The sequence below is a fragment of the Vitis riparia genome, chromosome 11 (assembly GCF_004353265.1).
Source record: "Vitis riparia cultivar Riparia Gloire de Montpellier isolate 1030 chromosome 11, EGFV_Vit.rip_1.0, whole genome shotgun sequence".
NCBI classification, from domain to species: Eukaryota; Viridiplantae; Streptophyta; class Magnoliopsida; order Vitales; family Vitaceae; genus Vitis; species Vitis riparia.
In genome coordinates, this window is record NC_048441.1 from 6290298 (window position 1) to 6308621 (window position 18324).

The 18324-nt window shown below is 36.4% G+C and overlaps 1 protein-coding gene across 2 annotated transcripts in view; it reads right to left on the bottom strand.

The window, feature by feature from the left end:
* Positions 1–18324, bottom strand: part of LOC117925073 (cleavage stimulation factor subunit 77) — an 88533-nt gene that overhangs the window by 23807 nt on the left and 46402 nt on the right. For both annotated transcript variants that reach the window (XM_034843898.1, XM_034843897.1), the window contains 4 exons: positions 10598–10659; positions 10358–10498; positions 9102–9230; positions 2904–2950 (listed from right to left, as the gene is read on the bottom strand). In XM_034843898.1, the coding sequence (XP_034699789.1) occupies positions 2904–2950; positions 9102–9230; positions 10358–10498; positions 10598–10659 (379 nt within the window). The remainder of the gene's footprint in view (positions 1–2903; positions 2951–9101; positions 9231–10357; positions 10499–10597; positions 10660–18324) is intronic.

Genomic DNA, 18324 nt, shown 5'->3' on the forward strand with positions numbered 1-18324 from the left:
AGCCTTCGTCCTCTTCTGTCTCCATGGTAAAAGCTTGGGAAATTTTTGGAGCAGGAAGATTAATGCCCTGGTTGAAGACTAAATGGTGACACCTTAAGGTGCGGAGGCCAACTTTTTCCTCTATGCCTCGCTACGGCTACAAGACCTTTCCTCTTTGACAATTCTTGAGAGAGCATAATAGAAAGAACGTCCTTTACAAAAAAGTCTGAAACCTGAAAATTTTACGACGAAGGCGCTGCAATATCACCATTGGAAGACCTAGCTTTACCTTCTTCTGTCGCTTGATTAACAACTGGAACAGGGAGCCCAAAACCTTCTTCTTCACATGGGCTCGCTCTAGATTGGCCCTAAATGAAGACTAGGCCTTTAAAATGGCACTAGCCTTAGTGGGCCTAGAAAAGCTTCCCACCCTTAGGCCTATTTGACTCCCTTTCCTAGACCCTTCTTTCTTTTTGAATCTCCAGCCAAATTTGAATTTGAAAACGGAGAACGGGAGCGAGAAAGGGGCATACAGCCATATCCCTCACTCTCTTGAGGCACCACGTGTCCCCTCAACCTTTCTGGGCCTGAGGGAGAAGCTTCCTCCTGCTAAAACCAACCCGCCCCTGCTACAAGTTGACTGAATCATCAAAAGGCGAATTCCTTCTTCTTCTCTAATGACTGAAACTGCAATCGTGAAAGACCAGTCCTCATCTTCCACCTCCAGCAACGCAAGCAGCACGACATTTGGATGCATCTCCACCCACAACTTTACCTTTGACAAATCTACAAACTTCAAAGAGTCCTGCACCACTTCCATTACCTTCCCCCAATCCTTCAAAATGTAGCTCAATTGATTGTCGTCCCACAAATGAAAAGAGAGACCCCTTAGTTTCCAACCCCTTCTGAATTTTCCAAGTACTACAATATATTCTCTAGGCGACCACCTCCTAAGAAAAACAGACTCTCCTGTCACTGTCATCCTCCCCTGTTCTTGGAGCCATTCGGCTCTCCCTATAGAATCCATAAAGAAACACCCCTTGTAAGTGGAGATAGGGGTTACAGATACCATTCCTCTCAAACCCATCATCCTCGCAATCGCCTTTCCAACATAAACCTAATCATGAACTCTTCCTTGACTTTCACAAATTACAACTTTGGCCCATTTTCCAACTAGCAATAAAGCTCTATTCCTTGGTCCCCCCTTTGCAACAACATCTACATAGGATCGACATCCCCTGTAAATGCCCTCACCTGCTTGAAGATCTCAGTACACCTCCTTCGAAACACTTACAGCATGAGCAGTAAAATCCTACACTGAAGAAATCGCCTTCCTAAGGGCTTCCCACCCACTACCTTTAACACCCTTGGGAACAACCACAGTTGAGGGTTTTCTTTTAGTAACTAATTCTGTAATTTTCATGAATCTCCCTCTTCTATTGAAGCAAATCTCCAACAAATGAATCCTAGTCTTGCCCCTAAACTTTCGAATAAAACACATGGAAACATCCATCTCCACAGCCGCCTTCAACTGCTCCGACAACCATTCCAACTCCTCCTTTCCAAAACCCATTGAGAAGAAGTAACCTCGGCTCCTCTCTGTTATTAAAATCGAAGTTCCCCCATGGGAACCTTCAAACTTAACCTCAAAGCCCTTCTTCTCCACTTCAAAACGCTTCGCCATAGAAAACAACGTATTTCCCTTTGTCTAAATATATCATTAGCCCTGACAAATTCCCAAAAACCAATAGGATTACTTTAAGTTTTTACAGATCTTCCATAGAAGCTCTAAAGAAAAAGATGGTATCATTTGCAAATTGTAAATGAGATGTTATAATCTTATCCCTACCCCACTAGTAATCTCTCTAAAAGACTGCTCTCCTCAGCTCTTAGCATCATCCTACTTAATACATCAACAGTCAAAGTAAAAAGGAATGGGGAAAGAGGATCTCCTTGTCTTAAACCTCTGGTCGCCTTAACCCATCATTTGACATTTCCATTCATCAAGACTACAAAACTTACTGAGAACAAGCAATCCCTCATCCAAGACCTCCATCTTGTGCTAAACCCTTTTCCCTCTACTATGTGATCCAGAAAAAGCCCCAATCCATATGATCATATGCCTTCTCAAAATCTATTTTGAAGACTACCCCATCCTTCCCTGAAGGTCTTTTCTCAATTACATGATCATGTAACTTTTTATGATCAATTTTTATTTATTAAGTAAATATTATTTTTCTTAGCCTTATTATTTAGCAAAAAAAAAAAAAAAAAACAACACTCAAAAGATGTTCTTCTAAAATATTTTTTTTTTAAAAAAAAAAAACTACTTGTAAGGATATTATTGTCATTTTTTTATTTTTTATTTTTATTATCATTCTCATTATTACCAAATATTGAAATAAAAACAAATGATCGTTCCAACTTTACATTCATAGGTGGATTCAAATACAAAAATTGGAATTACCAAATTCATTTCTATTAAAAGAGAAATAGGATCGGAAACAAAATATTCATTCTCATTCCCCATTCCCAAGTACCAAACATGGCCATAAGGTTATCTAATTTCTTTGGAAACTACAGTTACAAGTGGATAGATGAATTATTAGAAAGCACTCGTGGAATTCCATATCTCTTATAAAAGTAATAGGGCATTTCAACGGTTTGGGAATAATCATAATCCTTGAAATTTTGAAAAGAACATTGTAAAAGAATGAATTTGAGGAATTTCTCATCAAGGGAAAAAAAATCAAGGCATCTCATCTCTAAATAACAAAAACTCCTAGTAATAAAGCCTGAATGGAACACTGAATTAATCAAGATTACATACCTCTTAAATATATTCAGCACCTGCTTAAAACATTCAAGGCTATATAAATGCATCACTTGTAAATTTAAAAGGATATTGTGGCATTAATTCTTACTTTTCAAATGCTAAAAACTTTTTCCATGCCATCCATTGCATTTCTTCCTGTGGGAGCATGACAAGAAATTAAATTTGCTCATGATAGAAATTGGAACTTATTATCAAACAAAGAACAAACACAAAATGATGTACAAGTAGGACAAAAGACACTTCAAAAAGAATACCAAAAATAAACAAAACAAGGCCCAAATTACATTTATTAAAAGCAAATCCATTAAAGGGAAATAGGAGTAGAATCCCAACATGAAAGAGACAAGGGATCAAACTTATCTCTTTGCCAAAAAATCAACCACCTTGTTTTTCAACCTAAGTATTTATAAGAAAAAGTTCCCAACCTCAAGTTACATGAAAGATCCCACTTCAATGAATCTTTTTTAATCAAGATTAATTGTTGACAACTTCGACAGTGTGAATCCTCCATCAATGACAGATTTGTTCAAAGCAATGAACGAGGACACTATTTGGTGTACCTACTGCAAGAAGTCGAAACACATAAGGGACCGGTGCTGGAAACTCTATGGAAAGCCTCAAACTTTGAGCAAAGATCAGGGTTTCAAGGGTGGACAACAAGGTTTCACAGGTGGACAGCAAAGAAATCAGGCACACTTCACCAGCTCTCAAACCAATGAAAAACCTTTACAAGAGAGGGTGAATTATGGTGGCAATGAACATACTAAGCTTAACAAGGAAGAGATTGAGAAATTGAAGAATCTCCTAGGAACCCTTGAGAGTCCTAATAGTGCTTGCTTTCTCTCTCAATCAGACTAGTATTCCCCTTCTCTTACTTTTAGTGTCTTGGATATGTATTTCCTAGGCTTTGGGTCATCAACTCAAGAGCTAGAGATCATTCACTCATTCCTCACAAAAGTTTAGTACATATAGTCCATGACCTAGTATTAAGAAAATAGCTACTATTGATGGCTCTCTAGCCACGATGGCTGGTCAAGGGAAATTCACTTGAACAATTCCATAGTTTTGAAAAATGTGCTACATGTACCTAAGCTTTAAACCAATCTTGTTTCCATTCATTGACTTCCATTCATTGACTTAACAAAGAACTGAATTGTCGTGTGATTTTTTATCCCTCTCATTATGTATTTTAGGAATAAGATACGGAGAAGATGATTGGATATGTTAGGGAAAAAGATGGACTTTACCATCTTGAGTTGTCATTTAGTCAAAATAGGATTGAGAACCAGGTACACTTATCATTCTTTTATGAGATCCCATCCATGACAAAAGATGAAATTTGACTTCATCATCGTCGTCTTAGACATCCATTGTTTAACGTTCGTAAATTTTGTTTCCTTTATTGTTCAAAGGAATTGATGTAGAAAAATTAAATTTTGATGTTTGTGAACTTGCAAAACACCATCGTGCTTCTTTTCCAATAAGTAACAAAAGAATTTCAATTTCTTTTGTGTTAGTTCACAATAATATTTGGGGTCCTACCACAATTCCTAATATTTCAAACTCTAGATGGTTTGTCTCATTTATAGACAATTGCACTCGAGTAACTTGAATCTTTATGCTCAAACAAAAATCGAATGTAACTACTATATTTTCCAATTTTCACAAAATGGTCAAAACTCAATTTGGAGTGGGAATCAAGAAGTTTAGGTCTAATAATGCAAATGATTACTTCAACCAAGTCCTCGCCCCTTATTTTCAAAAAGAAGGTATTATTCATGAATCCTTTTGCATTAGTACTCCCCAATAAAATAGGGTTGCTAAAAGAAAAAATGTTCATCTTATTACTGTAACAAAAGCTTTTTTGTTGTAGAAAAATGTTCCTAAATCATATTGAGGGAAAGCAATACTTATTGTTGCTCATCTTATAAATTGGTTTCCATATAGAGTTTTGTGGTTCAAAAGTCTAATGGAAAATTTTCAAAATACTTCCAAACTGTACAACATATGTTTGTCTTGTTCCAAAAGCAATTAAGTGCATTTTTTGAACATGAAAGCTACGTCAATCATCCTTATCTTCAAGGGGAGACATCATTCATGGAAGATACAAATATAGAAGATTTGTTCTTAATTGACTTGCCCCCATCTATGTCTAAACCCTCACAATCACAATCATTCGTATCTAAGTCTGAGCACTCACAAAGTTCTAAACCTACAAGTACTAACCTTAGAAGTCCACCTTCAGGGAAACAGGTTCCTAGTTCTACAAGGCCAACTTTGGTTTACTCAAGGAAGAAAGCAACCATCATTGAACTTGTGCAAGTCCAAGAGTTAGAACTTACAACTTCCTGTAAGGTAAATGATTCATCTTCTCCTAAGATTTCTAATGATTCGGTTGATATTAATGATCTAAATTTGCCTATTGCAATTACAAAAGGCACAAGAACATGTACTCAACATCCTTTATATCCACTTTCTCATTTTATGTCCTATGAAAATTGTCATCATCTCATAAAACTTTTCTCATCGACCTAAACACCATAGTAATACTTGAGATCTTATCCGAGGCACTAAATAGTAAGGAGTGGAAACAAGCCATGAGAACTGAGATGGAAGTACTTGAAAAGAATGGGAATTGGAATGTAGTTGAGTTACCAAGAGAGAAGAGTCCAATAGGGTGCAAGTGGGTGTTCACAGTAAAGTACAAAGCGGATGGTTCTCTTGAGAGATACAAAGCTAGGTTCATTGCCAAAGGCTATACTTAGACATATGAAATAGATTACCAAGAGACTTTCGCACTAGTAGCCAAGATGAACACTGAGAGTTTTACTTTCTTAGGGTACCCAATTTGACTGGGAATTACACCAGTTTGATGTGAAAAATGTGTTCTTGCATGGAGAGCTCAAAGAAGAAATTTATATGGATCTTCCACCTGGTTTTAATATGCACTTGAAAGGAAAAAAAAAGGTATTTAAATTGAAGAAATCTTCGTATGGGCTAAAAAATTCTCCATGGGCTTGGTTTGGAAGATTTACCAAAGTTATGATAATTGTTGGCTATACAAACAAATCCATGCTAATCACACCTTATTTGTTAAACACTCAACCTCAAGGGAAATGACTACCCTATTGGTTTATGTGGCTGAGATAATAGTGACTGGAAATGACCTTGAAGAAAGAGAAACATTGAAGCAGTGCTTAGCAAAAGAATTTAAAATAAAGGAGCTTGGAAGACTAAACTATTTCTTGGGAATTGAAATGGTTCACTCAAAGAAAGAAATTTTTGTCTCCTAACAAAAGTATGTTCTTGACTTATTGCAGGAGACAAGAAAACCAGGATGTAAACCGACTTACATGCCTATTGACCCGAATCACAAGCTTAGAGAAGAAAGTGAGGATGCAGTCATAAACAAAGGTATGTACCAGAGATTGGTTGGCAAGCTGATCTACCTCTCACATAAGCAACCAAACATAACCTATATAGTCAATCTAGGAAATCAATTTATGCATAACCTAAAGGAAGTTCATCTCTAAGTTGTATACAAAATCCTACACTACCTGAAAGCAACTCCAGGAAAAGGAATTTTCTTTAAGAAAAGCATTAAGCCATCATTGGAGGCCTATACTGATGCAAATTATGCAGGATCAGTTGTTGATCGAAGATCTACTATAGCATATTACACTTTTGATGGAGGGAACTTGACAACTTGGAGGAGTAAGAAACAGAACATTGTTGCAAAATCTTGTACAAAAGCAAAGTTTCGTGCAATGGCCCAAGGAATTTGTGCCTTGCTTTGGCATAAGCTTATCTTGGAGGACTTAAAGATTATGTGGGAGACACTGATGAGACTTTATTGTGGCAATAAGTTGGCCATCAACATTCGACATAACTCGGTACAATATGATAGAACTAAGCATGTGTAAGTAGACACACATTTTATTAAAGGGGAAGTTGGAAAGTGGCCTAATCTGCACACCGTATGTGTATAGTTGTGTGTGTGTATTTGTGTATATAATCCCTGATTTGTAAGGATCTTTCATAGGGTAATTTCCAATTATTTCCTTATTCTTTCTTTTTTGTTGTTGTATGTAACTCTAAAGTTGTATACTTTTCAAATATGAATGAGAAATGCAATTTTTCTCCACAATACCCAATCCAGTGGCTTGCGTAAAAAGGATTGATGGAGAAATTGTGTCTCCTAGTGACGCTCAAATTGGATCTAGAACTTCCTATTTGAAAACTACTACTAATTCCCCTTCCACCATCAAGGTTTGAATCCTTATGGAAGAGGCCTTTTAAGGCCTTCATCGGGCTATGATTTAGGCTTTAATAAGACGCTTTAAGATGTTCAAAGAAGGCTCAAAGAACACTTTCACTGTGATCTATGGTAATCCCTCCAATATCTATTTAGGCAGAGCCATTAGAGCACAAATCATCTCAATTAAGGTTCCACCTCTGACCATAGGATCTCATCTAAAACTAAAAAATAAACCACATTCTGATCCATGCATATGAAACTCAAAGGTATAAATGTACACCCCTTAGTCATTCAGACCCAAAGAAACTTAAGAAAACAAAATCGAACCCCCATAGTCTCATATTAGTCCCAAAAGTTCTAGTGTTTCTTTCCATCCAAATTGTCCATTCTATGCTTGGAAAAAAGAACTTCCATTTCTTGCCAAATCCCCCAAGCATATGTTTCGTTCTACAATAAACAAGAAAGTAGTATACATAAAAAGAGAAGAAAAATATATATATATATAAGAAATAAAGATCCATCTAGAAAAGAAAATAGTACAAGAATAAAAAAGGAGACAAGGTTAACCCCTTTCTCACTAGATAACCCATAACATAGCAAGGATAACCCCTTTCCACATGGCTAATCATCATATCAACCTCTCCCAAAACACCTACACAATGTTTGCCTAATAGAACAACCTTACCATATCATTGATGCAGAGGGGTAATGGAGGAAGTAATTGTCCATTGTGTCTCACCTCCTCATGCAAAGAATGCAACAACCAGGATTATTTATAAGGCATCATGCTCTAAAGAAAATTATTAGTATTAACCTTCCCATTAACCACCAGCATGCAAAAGCCTTGACTTCCAAATAACCTTGGCTTGAGGGAGAAAAACTGAGGATCAAATTTTGAAAGAAGAAAGAAGGAAGACTTGGATGAGAAGAGGTCATTATTATTCAAGTCCAACACCTCTTATGACGGTTGATGACATTGAAGGAGAAAGAGAAGGAGGCATCAATTTTAGGATCCAACAAATGACAACAAAAATCCATTTCCAAATAAGGGGGATTAGAAGAGACTCAACATGGGGAATCTCTCAAACTAAATAGGAGATGAAGTTGCAGGAATTAATGGCACAGTGGCTGATCCCTAGCATAAATCTTCTCAAAAGCATATCAGAACGAGAAAGCAACCAAAAAGATCCCTACTGAAGACAACCCTTAACAAACCTCAAGCAATGGAGGAATAGTTGGTCCACTTATTCACTAGCTATGCATTCTGAGCATTTGTCAGGACAAATGGCTTTCTAAAATCTTCTAACTATAGCCTGTTATTGTTATTTTTTTCTTTTTCATGGTTTATAAATTTATAACCCATGTAAGAACTCTTTAACTTTTTAGGGGCTTTGATTTTCTAAATTAACTTGGCAAGACAAAATTTGGGCTCATTCCAGCTCCTAAACAAGAACTTATAGGACTTAGAGCATCTGCTGCATAAAATTAAATATTAATAAATAAAAGGATTTTCAAACTGACCAAGAAGGAAAGGAAGTGCATTGGTTAAGCATTCATTAAGGTTTATACAAAAAGCAAAATTTCAAGAAAGGATAGCATTAATGTTATTTAAAGGTGGGCAACATGGGAGCTTCTTTCCATCATGGAAGACAAAAGGCAAACCTGTACCACCTATCCCCTACCTTCCACACTTTCGGAAACACCTCTCCTTCTTGCACTAGGACCACTACTCCACTCCCTTCAACAATAGGAAAAGGTTCCTCTCCAATATTTTTTATTTATTTATTTATTTTTTGATAGGTGTTTCTCTCTCAAAATTTGATCCAACTGGAGAAGCCACAACCCCTTTCCAGAACTATACCTTCCACCTTTCCTTTAAGAACCTCCACTGAGATTTTGAAAGATTTGGATTCAACTTCAAACCAACCCTTACCATCTTTCATCAGCCTCTCTATAAAGATATTATTTATATCTGTATGCAAATGATCAAGACAAAAGAAAAAAATACACAAAGAAATGAGAAATTACCTTGGAAGTTCCAGTTGGTGGCACAGCAAGCATATTCCAATCAATTTCATCAACAAATTTCTTCTGTTCCCTATACACAGCCTTTGCACTGTTATATTTAGATTGGTATTCCGATAACAGTCCTTTTGCCTGCAAAATATAATATCATGTATAAATACCAGTCAATGAATTCTGAAAACAAACAAATATCCTATCTGCATGCCCCCAAAAAAAAAAAAAAACAAAAATACATGTACATGCCACCCATAATTACACACCTGTGGGACCTAGAAAGCTAAAACTTAAGAGATATGCAGAAACGCAACAAATACGCCTTTTCTTTTAGTGGATAAGACAAACTACTACTTGTATTAAGATCATAGAAAGATGTACAAATGAAGATTGGGAAGTGACAATAAAAAAAGTATTCTTATGGAAGAGAGATTAACCTCTAACCACATTGAAATCATTCTTATCATTACTCATTAATGCGATACTACTAAGGATAACCAGCGCACACATGGTTCTGCTTAGTAATTTACATTCAAACGTATTTCATATTCACTAACACATCAACTACATGGTGTAGACAAGGGCAACCCTGTCAGATAAGGTGTTAGCCTCCAAGAGAACTCTAGTCCTTAAGCTCCCACAAGAAAATATAGCCTAAGATAACATCCACAAATCACCATTCACATGATATTCAGTAATTTTATGTATCTAGTTTGTTAAAATTTTGCAATTACAACACAATTGACAATGCTATGCTACAGAAGGAAACATTTCAACACCATTTACAACCAAGTACACCAAGAAATGATTGATTCTCTAATCCTACTGATGATAGTACATTTATAGTCTAACAGACTCTAAAGAATAACAATGTGCTAAACCACAACAAAAAATGTTATTCCCAAATGAGTAAAGCAACATAAGGCTTTCTTTTTCCATGCATATATTACTTCTTAGAAGGTTTCTTTTTTTTTTTTTTTTCCTTTTCTTTTTTTACCTGATCAGAAATAAACTGATTCATTTCTAGTGAATAAGAAGGTCAAGAAGGATTAGAAATCCTTTCATAGCAGTAAAATATGATCAAAAACAAGGTGAGAAGCCCCATAAAGAGAAGCAGTATGAGCTGCAAAATTTAAGAGGGAAAAAAACAATTCAAGAACAAACCAAAAATTTACTAATTACAATTCTTACAAGGTAACTGAGAAATAACAATTTGAAAATCTTTGAAGTTAAAGTCAACACAGAAATTCAAATCCAAAAAATACCAGGGCACGGCTAACAGAATTTTCAAAATTTTCGTAATCCTTCCATAATTGTTCAACATGATGAGTAGGAGTAACAATAGCTTTTTGGTATGCTTTCCGCACAGCTGTCATTCGCTGTGACTCTTCCTGTGTGGTTTGAGCCTGCAACATCACCTTGTAAGAACACTAAAAAAATAGCAAAAGAATTTATAGCAGTAAAAATCTTATGCCATCTGTATATTGGGGGAGAATTTAACAAACCGGATATGACTTTAAAAAGGCAATGTATTCCATCCATACAGGCCCGGATGCTATGTCTGCTCCTGTTAATACATACAGCAGAAATAAGAATCTTTTTTTTTTTTTTGATAGGAAATGACAATGAAATATATTGATAGAATTAAGAAGTACAAAAGAAGGATGAAGAATCCTCCCATAAAAGCAAACTAAACAACAAGAATACAAAAACAAGAAGCTAAAAGGTAACAACAACAAACAAACTCTCTTAGCTACACACTGCTAGCCAATCTAGTTGCAACACATTAACGGGAATACCCTTAAAAACCGTGGAGCAAAAAGCCCAAAAAGAAGGAAGGAAGTAAATGGAATCCCATAGATTCTCTGAATTCCTAGCTTTATCCTCAAAAATCTTAACATTTCTTTCCTGCCACACAACCCAAATTAAAGCAATACACGCAGTTTGCCACAAAACTATGCCTCTCTTGGATTTTCCAAAACCTTTATAATTGATGGTCATCATGTCATAAATGCTCTTTGGGGGACCTAATCCATCTTAGCTATCCGAAATAATCTGTGCCACAACCTCATCGTCAAAGAACAGTGTAAGAAAAGATGATTTACTGATTCTCCATGCTTCATACACAACTTACAGATGTCAGGACTAAGAGCTTTATAGGGCCTTCTCAATTGTAGCAAGTCATTAGTATTTACCTTCTTGTGTGCCACTAACTAGACAAAGGACTTGACCTTAAAAGAGACTTGAGAATTCCAAACAAAATTAGTAGAGAAAACTGGAGATAAATAAAAAAGGTGGGACAATGCTAGAAAAAAAAAAATTTGACTGTAAATAACCCTGAAGAAGATAAAGACTAGGATATCGCATCTGAAATCGATGGGGATAAGTGCAAACAATCAAATGAACGCATGAGGCTTTCTAAATCTTCTATCTCAGAACCGGAAAGGTTACGATGGAAATTAAAGTTCCAAGAGAAGGGACGAGCAGAACCGAGAATTGAAGATATGAGAATATTTTTAGCTGTGACTACTCTAAATAGTCTTGGATATTGGAATCCCAAAGGTGGTCCCCTCACCACAAGTCTTCTCAAAAGCGAATTCTTTCTCCATCTCCTACCACAAACCGAGTATACTTGGAAAAATCCTGAAAGACTTCTGCGATAGCCTTCCAAGGGCAACGATGTGACCATCTGACTATAGTGTTGGCATCCCAACCATTAGAATGTGTCCCATAAATGCTTAGAATGACCTGATGCCATAGAGTTGAACTCTCCCTAGGATACCTTCACAACCATTTCCCTAAAAGAGCAAGATTCCTTAGAGAAATCTTTCCAACCCCCAATTCCCCTTTTGCCTTCGGTTTACACACTACATCCCAACTAATAAGATGATCTCTTTTACATTCCCCAACCCCTAACCAAAGGAAATCCCTTTGCAATCTCTCAATTTTTGCAGCCACTGAAGCGGGAATCTTGAATAAGGATAGAAAGTAGCTAGGAATGTGGGATAGGCATGAATGGATAAGAGTTATCCTACCTCCAAAAGATAAATAAGCCTTTTTCCACCCATCTAATCTTTGCGAGATTCTCTAAATCGCTAGATCCCAAAAGCCACAAGCCTTTGGATTCCCTCCCAAAGGAAGACCCAAGTAGAGTATAGGCCAATCAGAAACCTTGCAATCAAGCAACAGGGCTAACCTAAAGAGATGATCATGATCAAGGATGATGCCATAAAGGTTACTCTTGCCCAAACACTAACAAAATAAACTTAAGAGTTTGCAGTTCTTCCACACAAGTGCTAGAAAATAAGATGATATCTTCTACGAATTGCAGATGGGACATCCTTGTTCTATTCCTACCTACATTGAAGCCCTCCAACATACTTCTTTCCTCTGCTCTCAACAACATCCTACTCAACACATCAGCAACGATAGTAAACAGAAAAAGGGATAGAGGATCACCTTCTCTTAATCCTCTAGTTGCCTTGACCCACCCTTTAGCATTTCCATTCACTAAAATTGCATAAGAGACCGATAACAAACAGCCTCTCATCCAGGACCTCCACCTAGGACTAAACCCCTTCCTATCCAACACATGATCCAAAAAATCCCAATCCACATGGTCATAACCCTTTTCAAAGTCAATTTCGAAGACAACTCCTTCCTCCTCTGATCGTCTTTTCTCATCCACATCTCATTGGCTATTAGAACTGCATCCAAAATTTGCCTCCCTTGAACAAAAGCACCTTGAGTAGAATTGATAGTTTCATGTAGTACACCTCTTAATCGCCTTGATAAGACTTTGGCTATTATCTTGTAGAGACAAGTGATCAAGGAAATAGGTCTAAAGTCTGAAATTTTTTTTGTCTAGCTGTTTTTGGCAAAAGTACTACGAAGGTGGCATTGGTGCTTTGATTAATTATCCCGCTTCTGTGAAACTCTGCGAATACCCTCACTAAGTCCGCCTTGATCACATCCCAACAATCTTGAAACACTGCAATGGTAAATCCATCAGGCCCCGGCGCCTTATCCCTATCTAACTAAAAAATGGCTTTAGAAATCTCTTCTTCAGTAAAAGGGGAATCCAACCTAGAAGCACTCTCTTCTGAGATAGGGGACCAATCTAAGCCTTCTACTCTCCAGGGGGACTCGAGTAGAGCTTTTCATAAAAGAGTAAGATCTCCTCTGTGATGCTATCAATATTATTCAACACTAAACCTCTTTCATTCTCCAGAAACTTGATGAATTTCCTATTTCATCTGCCATTAGCCACTTAGTGAAAAAACTTTGAATTGCAATCCCCTTCTTTTACCCATTTCACCCTAACTTTTTGTCTCCAATGAACCTCTTCCCTGAAAATTAATTCCTCCAGCTCCCCTTTTCTCAAAGCTCTTTGTGCTGAAAGTTCAAAAGAAAGAACCCCTTCTTGCTCAACAGCATCAATGTTAGCAATATCACTATGGATGCTTTTTTTCCTTTCCTTTAGCACTCCAAAAGATTCCTTATTCCACTCTTTCAATTTGGCCTTAAAAAATTGTAACTTCCTCATAAACTTATGACCTTCCCAACCAACTCCATGAAAGCCTCTTCACCAACTTCTAAAGCAATCTTTGAAACTAGGATGTTGCAACCACATATTCTCAAACCTAAAAGGAGTTATCCTCCACTTGAATGGATTTGTGTCCAAAACAATCGGTCAATGATCCAATGTCCATCTAGGAAGAACTTCTTGAAGACTTTGAGGAAAGAATTGCTCCCACTCATTTGTGTAAAGAAACCAGTCCAATCTCTTACACACAGGTGAATCTTGCATGTTTAACCAAGTGAATGGAGCGTTCCTTAAAGGGGGGTCGATTAATTCACAACCTCTTATAAATCCATCAAAGTCCCTCATGCTAGAAGTTAAACTAGAGCCTCCCAATTTTTCTGAAATTCTCCTTATAACATTAAAATCACCGCCCACACACTAGAAAGTAAAGGAAAGGCCATAAATGTCTAAGAGCTCCACCCAAAAATCCTTCCTAAGTAAGGAAATGTTTGGGCCATAAACTGAGGACAGGCACAGGGGTCCACATAAATATAAATAATAAGCATCTTTAGATCACCATGATTCAGTATTGAATCTAGTTCCACTAATCAGATAAATTCATCTTTAGTATCAAATAGGATCATTCCATCAATCAAGTCTCATAAACACAATTTTTTATAGGAGAAAGAAAGGGATAGTTACAAAAAATGAATACCTATCCTCCAAAAGGAATAACAAAACCAATAGACAAGAACAAACGCAGAGGAGACCAACAAAATAGACAGCAAAAATAGACCACAAAGAGCAAGCATATCCTCCAAAAGGAATAATTAAAAAACCAATAGACAAGAACAAAGCAGAGGAGACAAACAAAAGTGACAGCAAAAATAGACCACAAGGAACAAGCACCTCCCCAACAAAAGCCAAGCCATTTTATAAGGATATCTTCTCCCCTGAGAGACCAAAGAAAGAACAATTGGCGAGTCTCCTTCCATATGATGGTTTCCAAGGCCCAAATAAGGTGCCTTTAACAAACACTCCAATATAGTTAGGACCTCTCCTTCAATAGCCAAATCAAATATGATATGAAGAAGGGCCTCTCCATGACACATGAAATACATCATCAATCCTCATCTGCCTAGATTTCTTAACAAACAACTATAGAAATTGAGTTTAATACACCCTAAAGAGGGACATATCAACAACGCCCCAGCTTAGGTTGTATTCTTGTTGCTAATGGCCTAATACAAACAACTGCTTGCTCAGATTTTTATGTATATATATATATGAAAAACTATCTTTTCGTTGTATTAAATAAAGGTAAGAAAATATACAAAAGAAAGAAGGATAAAAAATTCACAACTCAGGGACTCCTCCGCATCACCTAAGGAGGAGAAGTTCCTAGAGGTTATAAGGGGTGACACCTTTGAACTGTGTGAATCTGTTTTAAAGCCATGAGGGAGGTCATGATGGCTATGAGCCCAAAGCAAACAATATTCACACAAGGTTGGTAGGTCACGATAACAACAATGAACGAATAATGATGAAGGAAATGACTCCTCCAATGAGATGACAACAAGATTCTCTTATCCTTCATCTAACTAAGATAGTTTAGGAACCTTGGTGTAATTGCCAAAGGTCTATTTTTTCTTTTCTTTGCCTTTGTCTTTTTTGATTGCTCTTCTCATTATACAACCAAAAAAAATAAACCCTTCTATATTGGTGGAACTTTTATGATCCTACATCATTGGGCCTCTTCAATCTCTTTGTAAAAACAGACTTTGCTATATATCATTGAAATATGACAAGGTGGTTGTACAAAATTATTGATATTTTTTAGAATTGGGATGCTCCTAATATCAGGTACCTCTTAAGCAATCATGTGGTGGATGTGTTTGAACCACATCCACCATACAAAATATTTCGACCATGAACTATAGTGAGCATTATGTAAACCATTTTGGCCTGTACAAATAAATTTGCCTTTTGGACTACCATACAACTATTTTCCTTTTTTATGAGGCTCTATACTTGTCAGAAGGATTTCTCATCCTCCCTTATATTTACTATTTCAATACAATAAAATGGTTAGTTCTAATCATAAAAAAAAAAAAAAATTAAAAAACACCGAAAGCACAAATCCCAATCAACATATACACCATAGTACAAAATCACATATAATCCCATAACCCCGAATGAGTTCACTCCCAATCTTCATCTTCTAACCTCTTTCTCTTTTGTCACACTTAGCTAAAAATAAGAAATATCTTCCCTTACAAGCGGTGGTCTTTTTCATCCATATCTTTACCTGGCTTTCTTCATGATGAAAATAGCACCCATTCTTCCATTTCAGAAAACTCGGTGTATAAGAAGAAAGAAACTTAACTTCCTTGCAAGTCAAGGCCTTCACTTCATTAGTAGCTCATAAAAGGTTGATACAACTTATAACCTCTTACATGACCATCCAAAGCCCTCTCTCTTTTAATTGGTATGTGATGTAGAAATAGAGAAGAACCCAAGGACCTTGCACCACCTAATTATTGAATTTTGGTTGAAAATTTTCTCCTAGGGGAAAGAACTTTTTAAGAATCTTCATTCTAAACTAGGGTGACGCAAGAAAATTCTTCCTTTTAGCTTCTCCCTAGGCATTGATTTCAAAGCAATTAGAAGGTATTTGCTTTGAGTTACATTATACAGCTACTTAGTAGTTTCCTCCTCATGTATGAAGCATGCTAAGATGGCTTTAACTTGAATTCAATCCCCAACTACCTCTCTATCAAAGTAGACTTCCATTCATGCTCTTTAGGTATCTTGGAACAGTTATGTATGGTCACGTTGGAAGGATAGCGAATGAAATTTTTGTTTACCATTTTTAAACCTTGAGTTATAGTTTCACTACTAAGGCTTAGATTAAAGATCTTTATACCCATTAGAAGATTTGACAAATTATGTCCAAATTTGAATGGCTATAATTTGTTTGTAAATATTGTAATTGATTTGTATGGTTGCATATTTTTTTCTTTCCTAATTACTTCTTAGAAATCTGCCTGTAATTAGTTTTCCTGGTTTAATCCTAAATAGCTATAGGCTAGTCAACCTTGTATCTATATAAGTTTTACTCATCCTTTTTGAGAATTAAGAGTGAGAAATTATTCATTCCTTCATGGTATCAAGGCAAGTGAAAATTCTACAGTTTGTTTCATCTTCTTCTAAGCCTTCATTGCATTTTTTCTTTGGCCTTTTTCGCTGACTGTTGTGCTTAGCCTTCATTGTTGAACCTTATACCCATCAGCCTTCTATCAGTCCCATTTTCATCCAGTTTAAATTTGCCAACTTGAAAATCAAGAGTGCTTAGACTTCATTGCTGAATCAGCTTGAAAATCACAATCCAAGTTCTACACCAACTTTCAGGTTTTAAGTAATATCGATGCAATGAATGTCTCTAATGACTGTTTTTCCAGCACATGGATTCAGGTGCATCAGATCATATGACCAACATTCTAAAATTATTTTCCACCTAGTCCACATGTTCTGGAGAGCAAAAAACAAAGATTGCTGATGGATCTTTTTCTTTTATAGCTGGTCATGGCATAGACAAAATCAACCCCACTTTGTCTCTAAAATCTGTGTCGCATGTTCCCAATCTTTCCTATAACCTTTCGTCCATAGGAAAAATCATTAAAGATTTTAATTGCTTGGTTATATTCACTTCTTCTAGTTGCACTTTTCAGGATTCTGTAACAGGGAGGGCGATTGCACATGCTAAGGAAAAAGATGGACTATACTACATAGATACTAATTGGAAGATAGGTGTTTTAAGGTGTCAAGGCTTAGTCTTGACCTCTTATTCAAAAGTTGATCAGATTTGGCTTTGACATAGACATCTAGGATATCCTCCATTTCCATTGTTGAAAAAGGTGATTCCATCTTTGTTTGAAAACTTTGACCATCTCAATTTTCATTGTGAAGTGTGTCTTCTTGCTAAGCACCATCGAGTTCCATTTCCAATAAAAAATCCTAAATGTCTTTCTCCATTTAGTTTGATACATTCAGATGTTTGGGGTCCTTCTCGTGTTCCAATTATTTAGGTTCTCAATGGTTTGTTACATTTATCGATGATTGCACTCGAACCACTTGGGTTTATCTCTTAAAATCAAAATCTCTACTATCTTTCATAAACTCATTAGTACACAATTTGGAACCAAGATATAGACACTCGGATCTGACAATGGGAAAGAATACTTTAATAATGACTTGATTACATATCTTCAAAAAAAAGCCATTGTTCATCAATCGTCATGTATTGATGCTCCCCAACAAAATGGGGTTGCCAAGAGAAAAAAATAGGCATTTACTGGAGGTTGCCAGGTCCCTTCTATTCCAAATGAAAGTTCCTAAAATCTATTGGGTTGAAGTCATTCTAACAGCCATCTACTTGATCAATCATATGTCATCCTAGGTTCTTGCATTCAAATCTCCTATAGATACTCCTTTAAGAGTTCCTTCAAAATTTTCAAGCATTGATTCTCTTCCTCCAAAAATCTTTGGGCAGGTTTCTTTTGTTCTTGTTCATAACCACTTGAGAAGCAAGCTTGATCCAAAGCCTCCCAAATGCATTTTCTTAGGGCATTCTCACACAGAAAACAGATGTAAATGTTAGCATCCTCCCACCAAAAGGAAATATACATCACCATGGATGTTACCTTT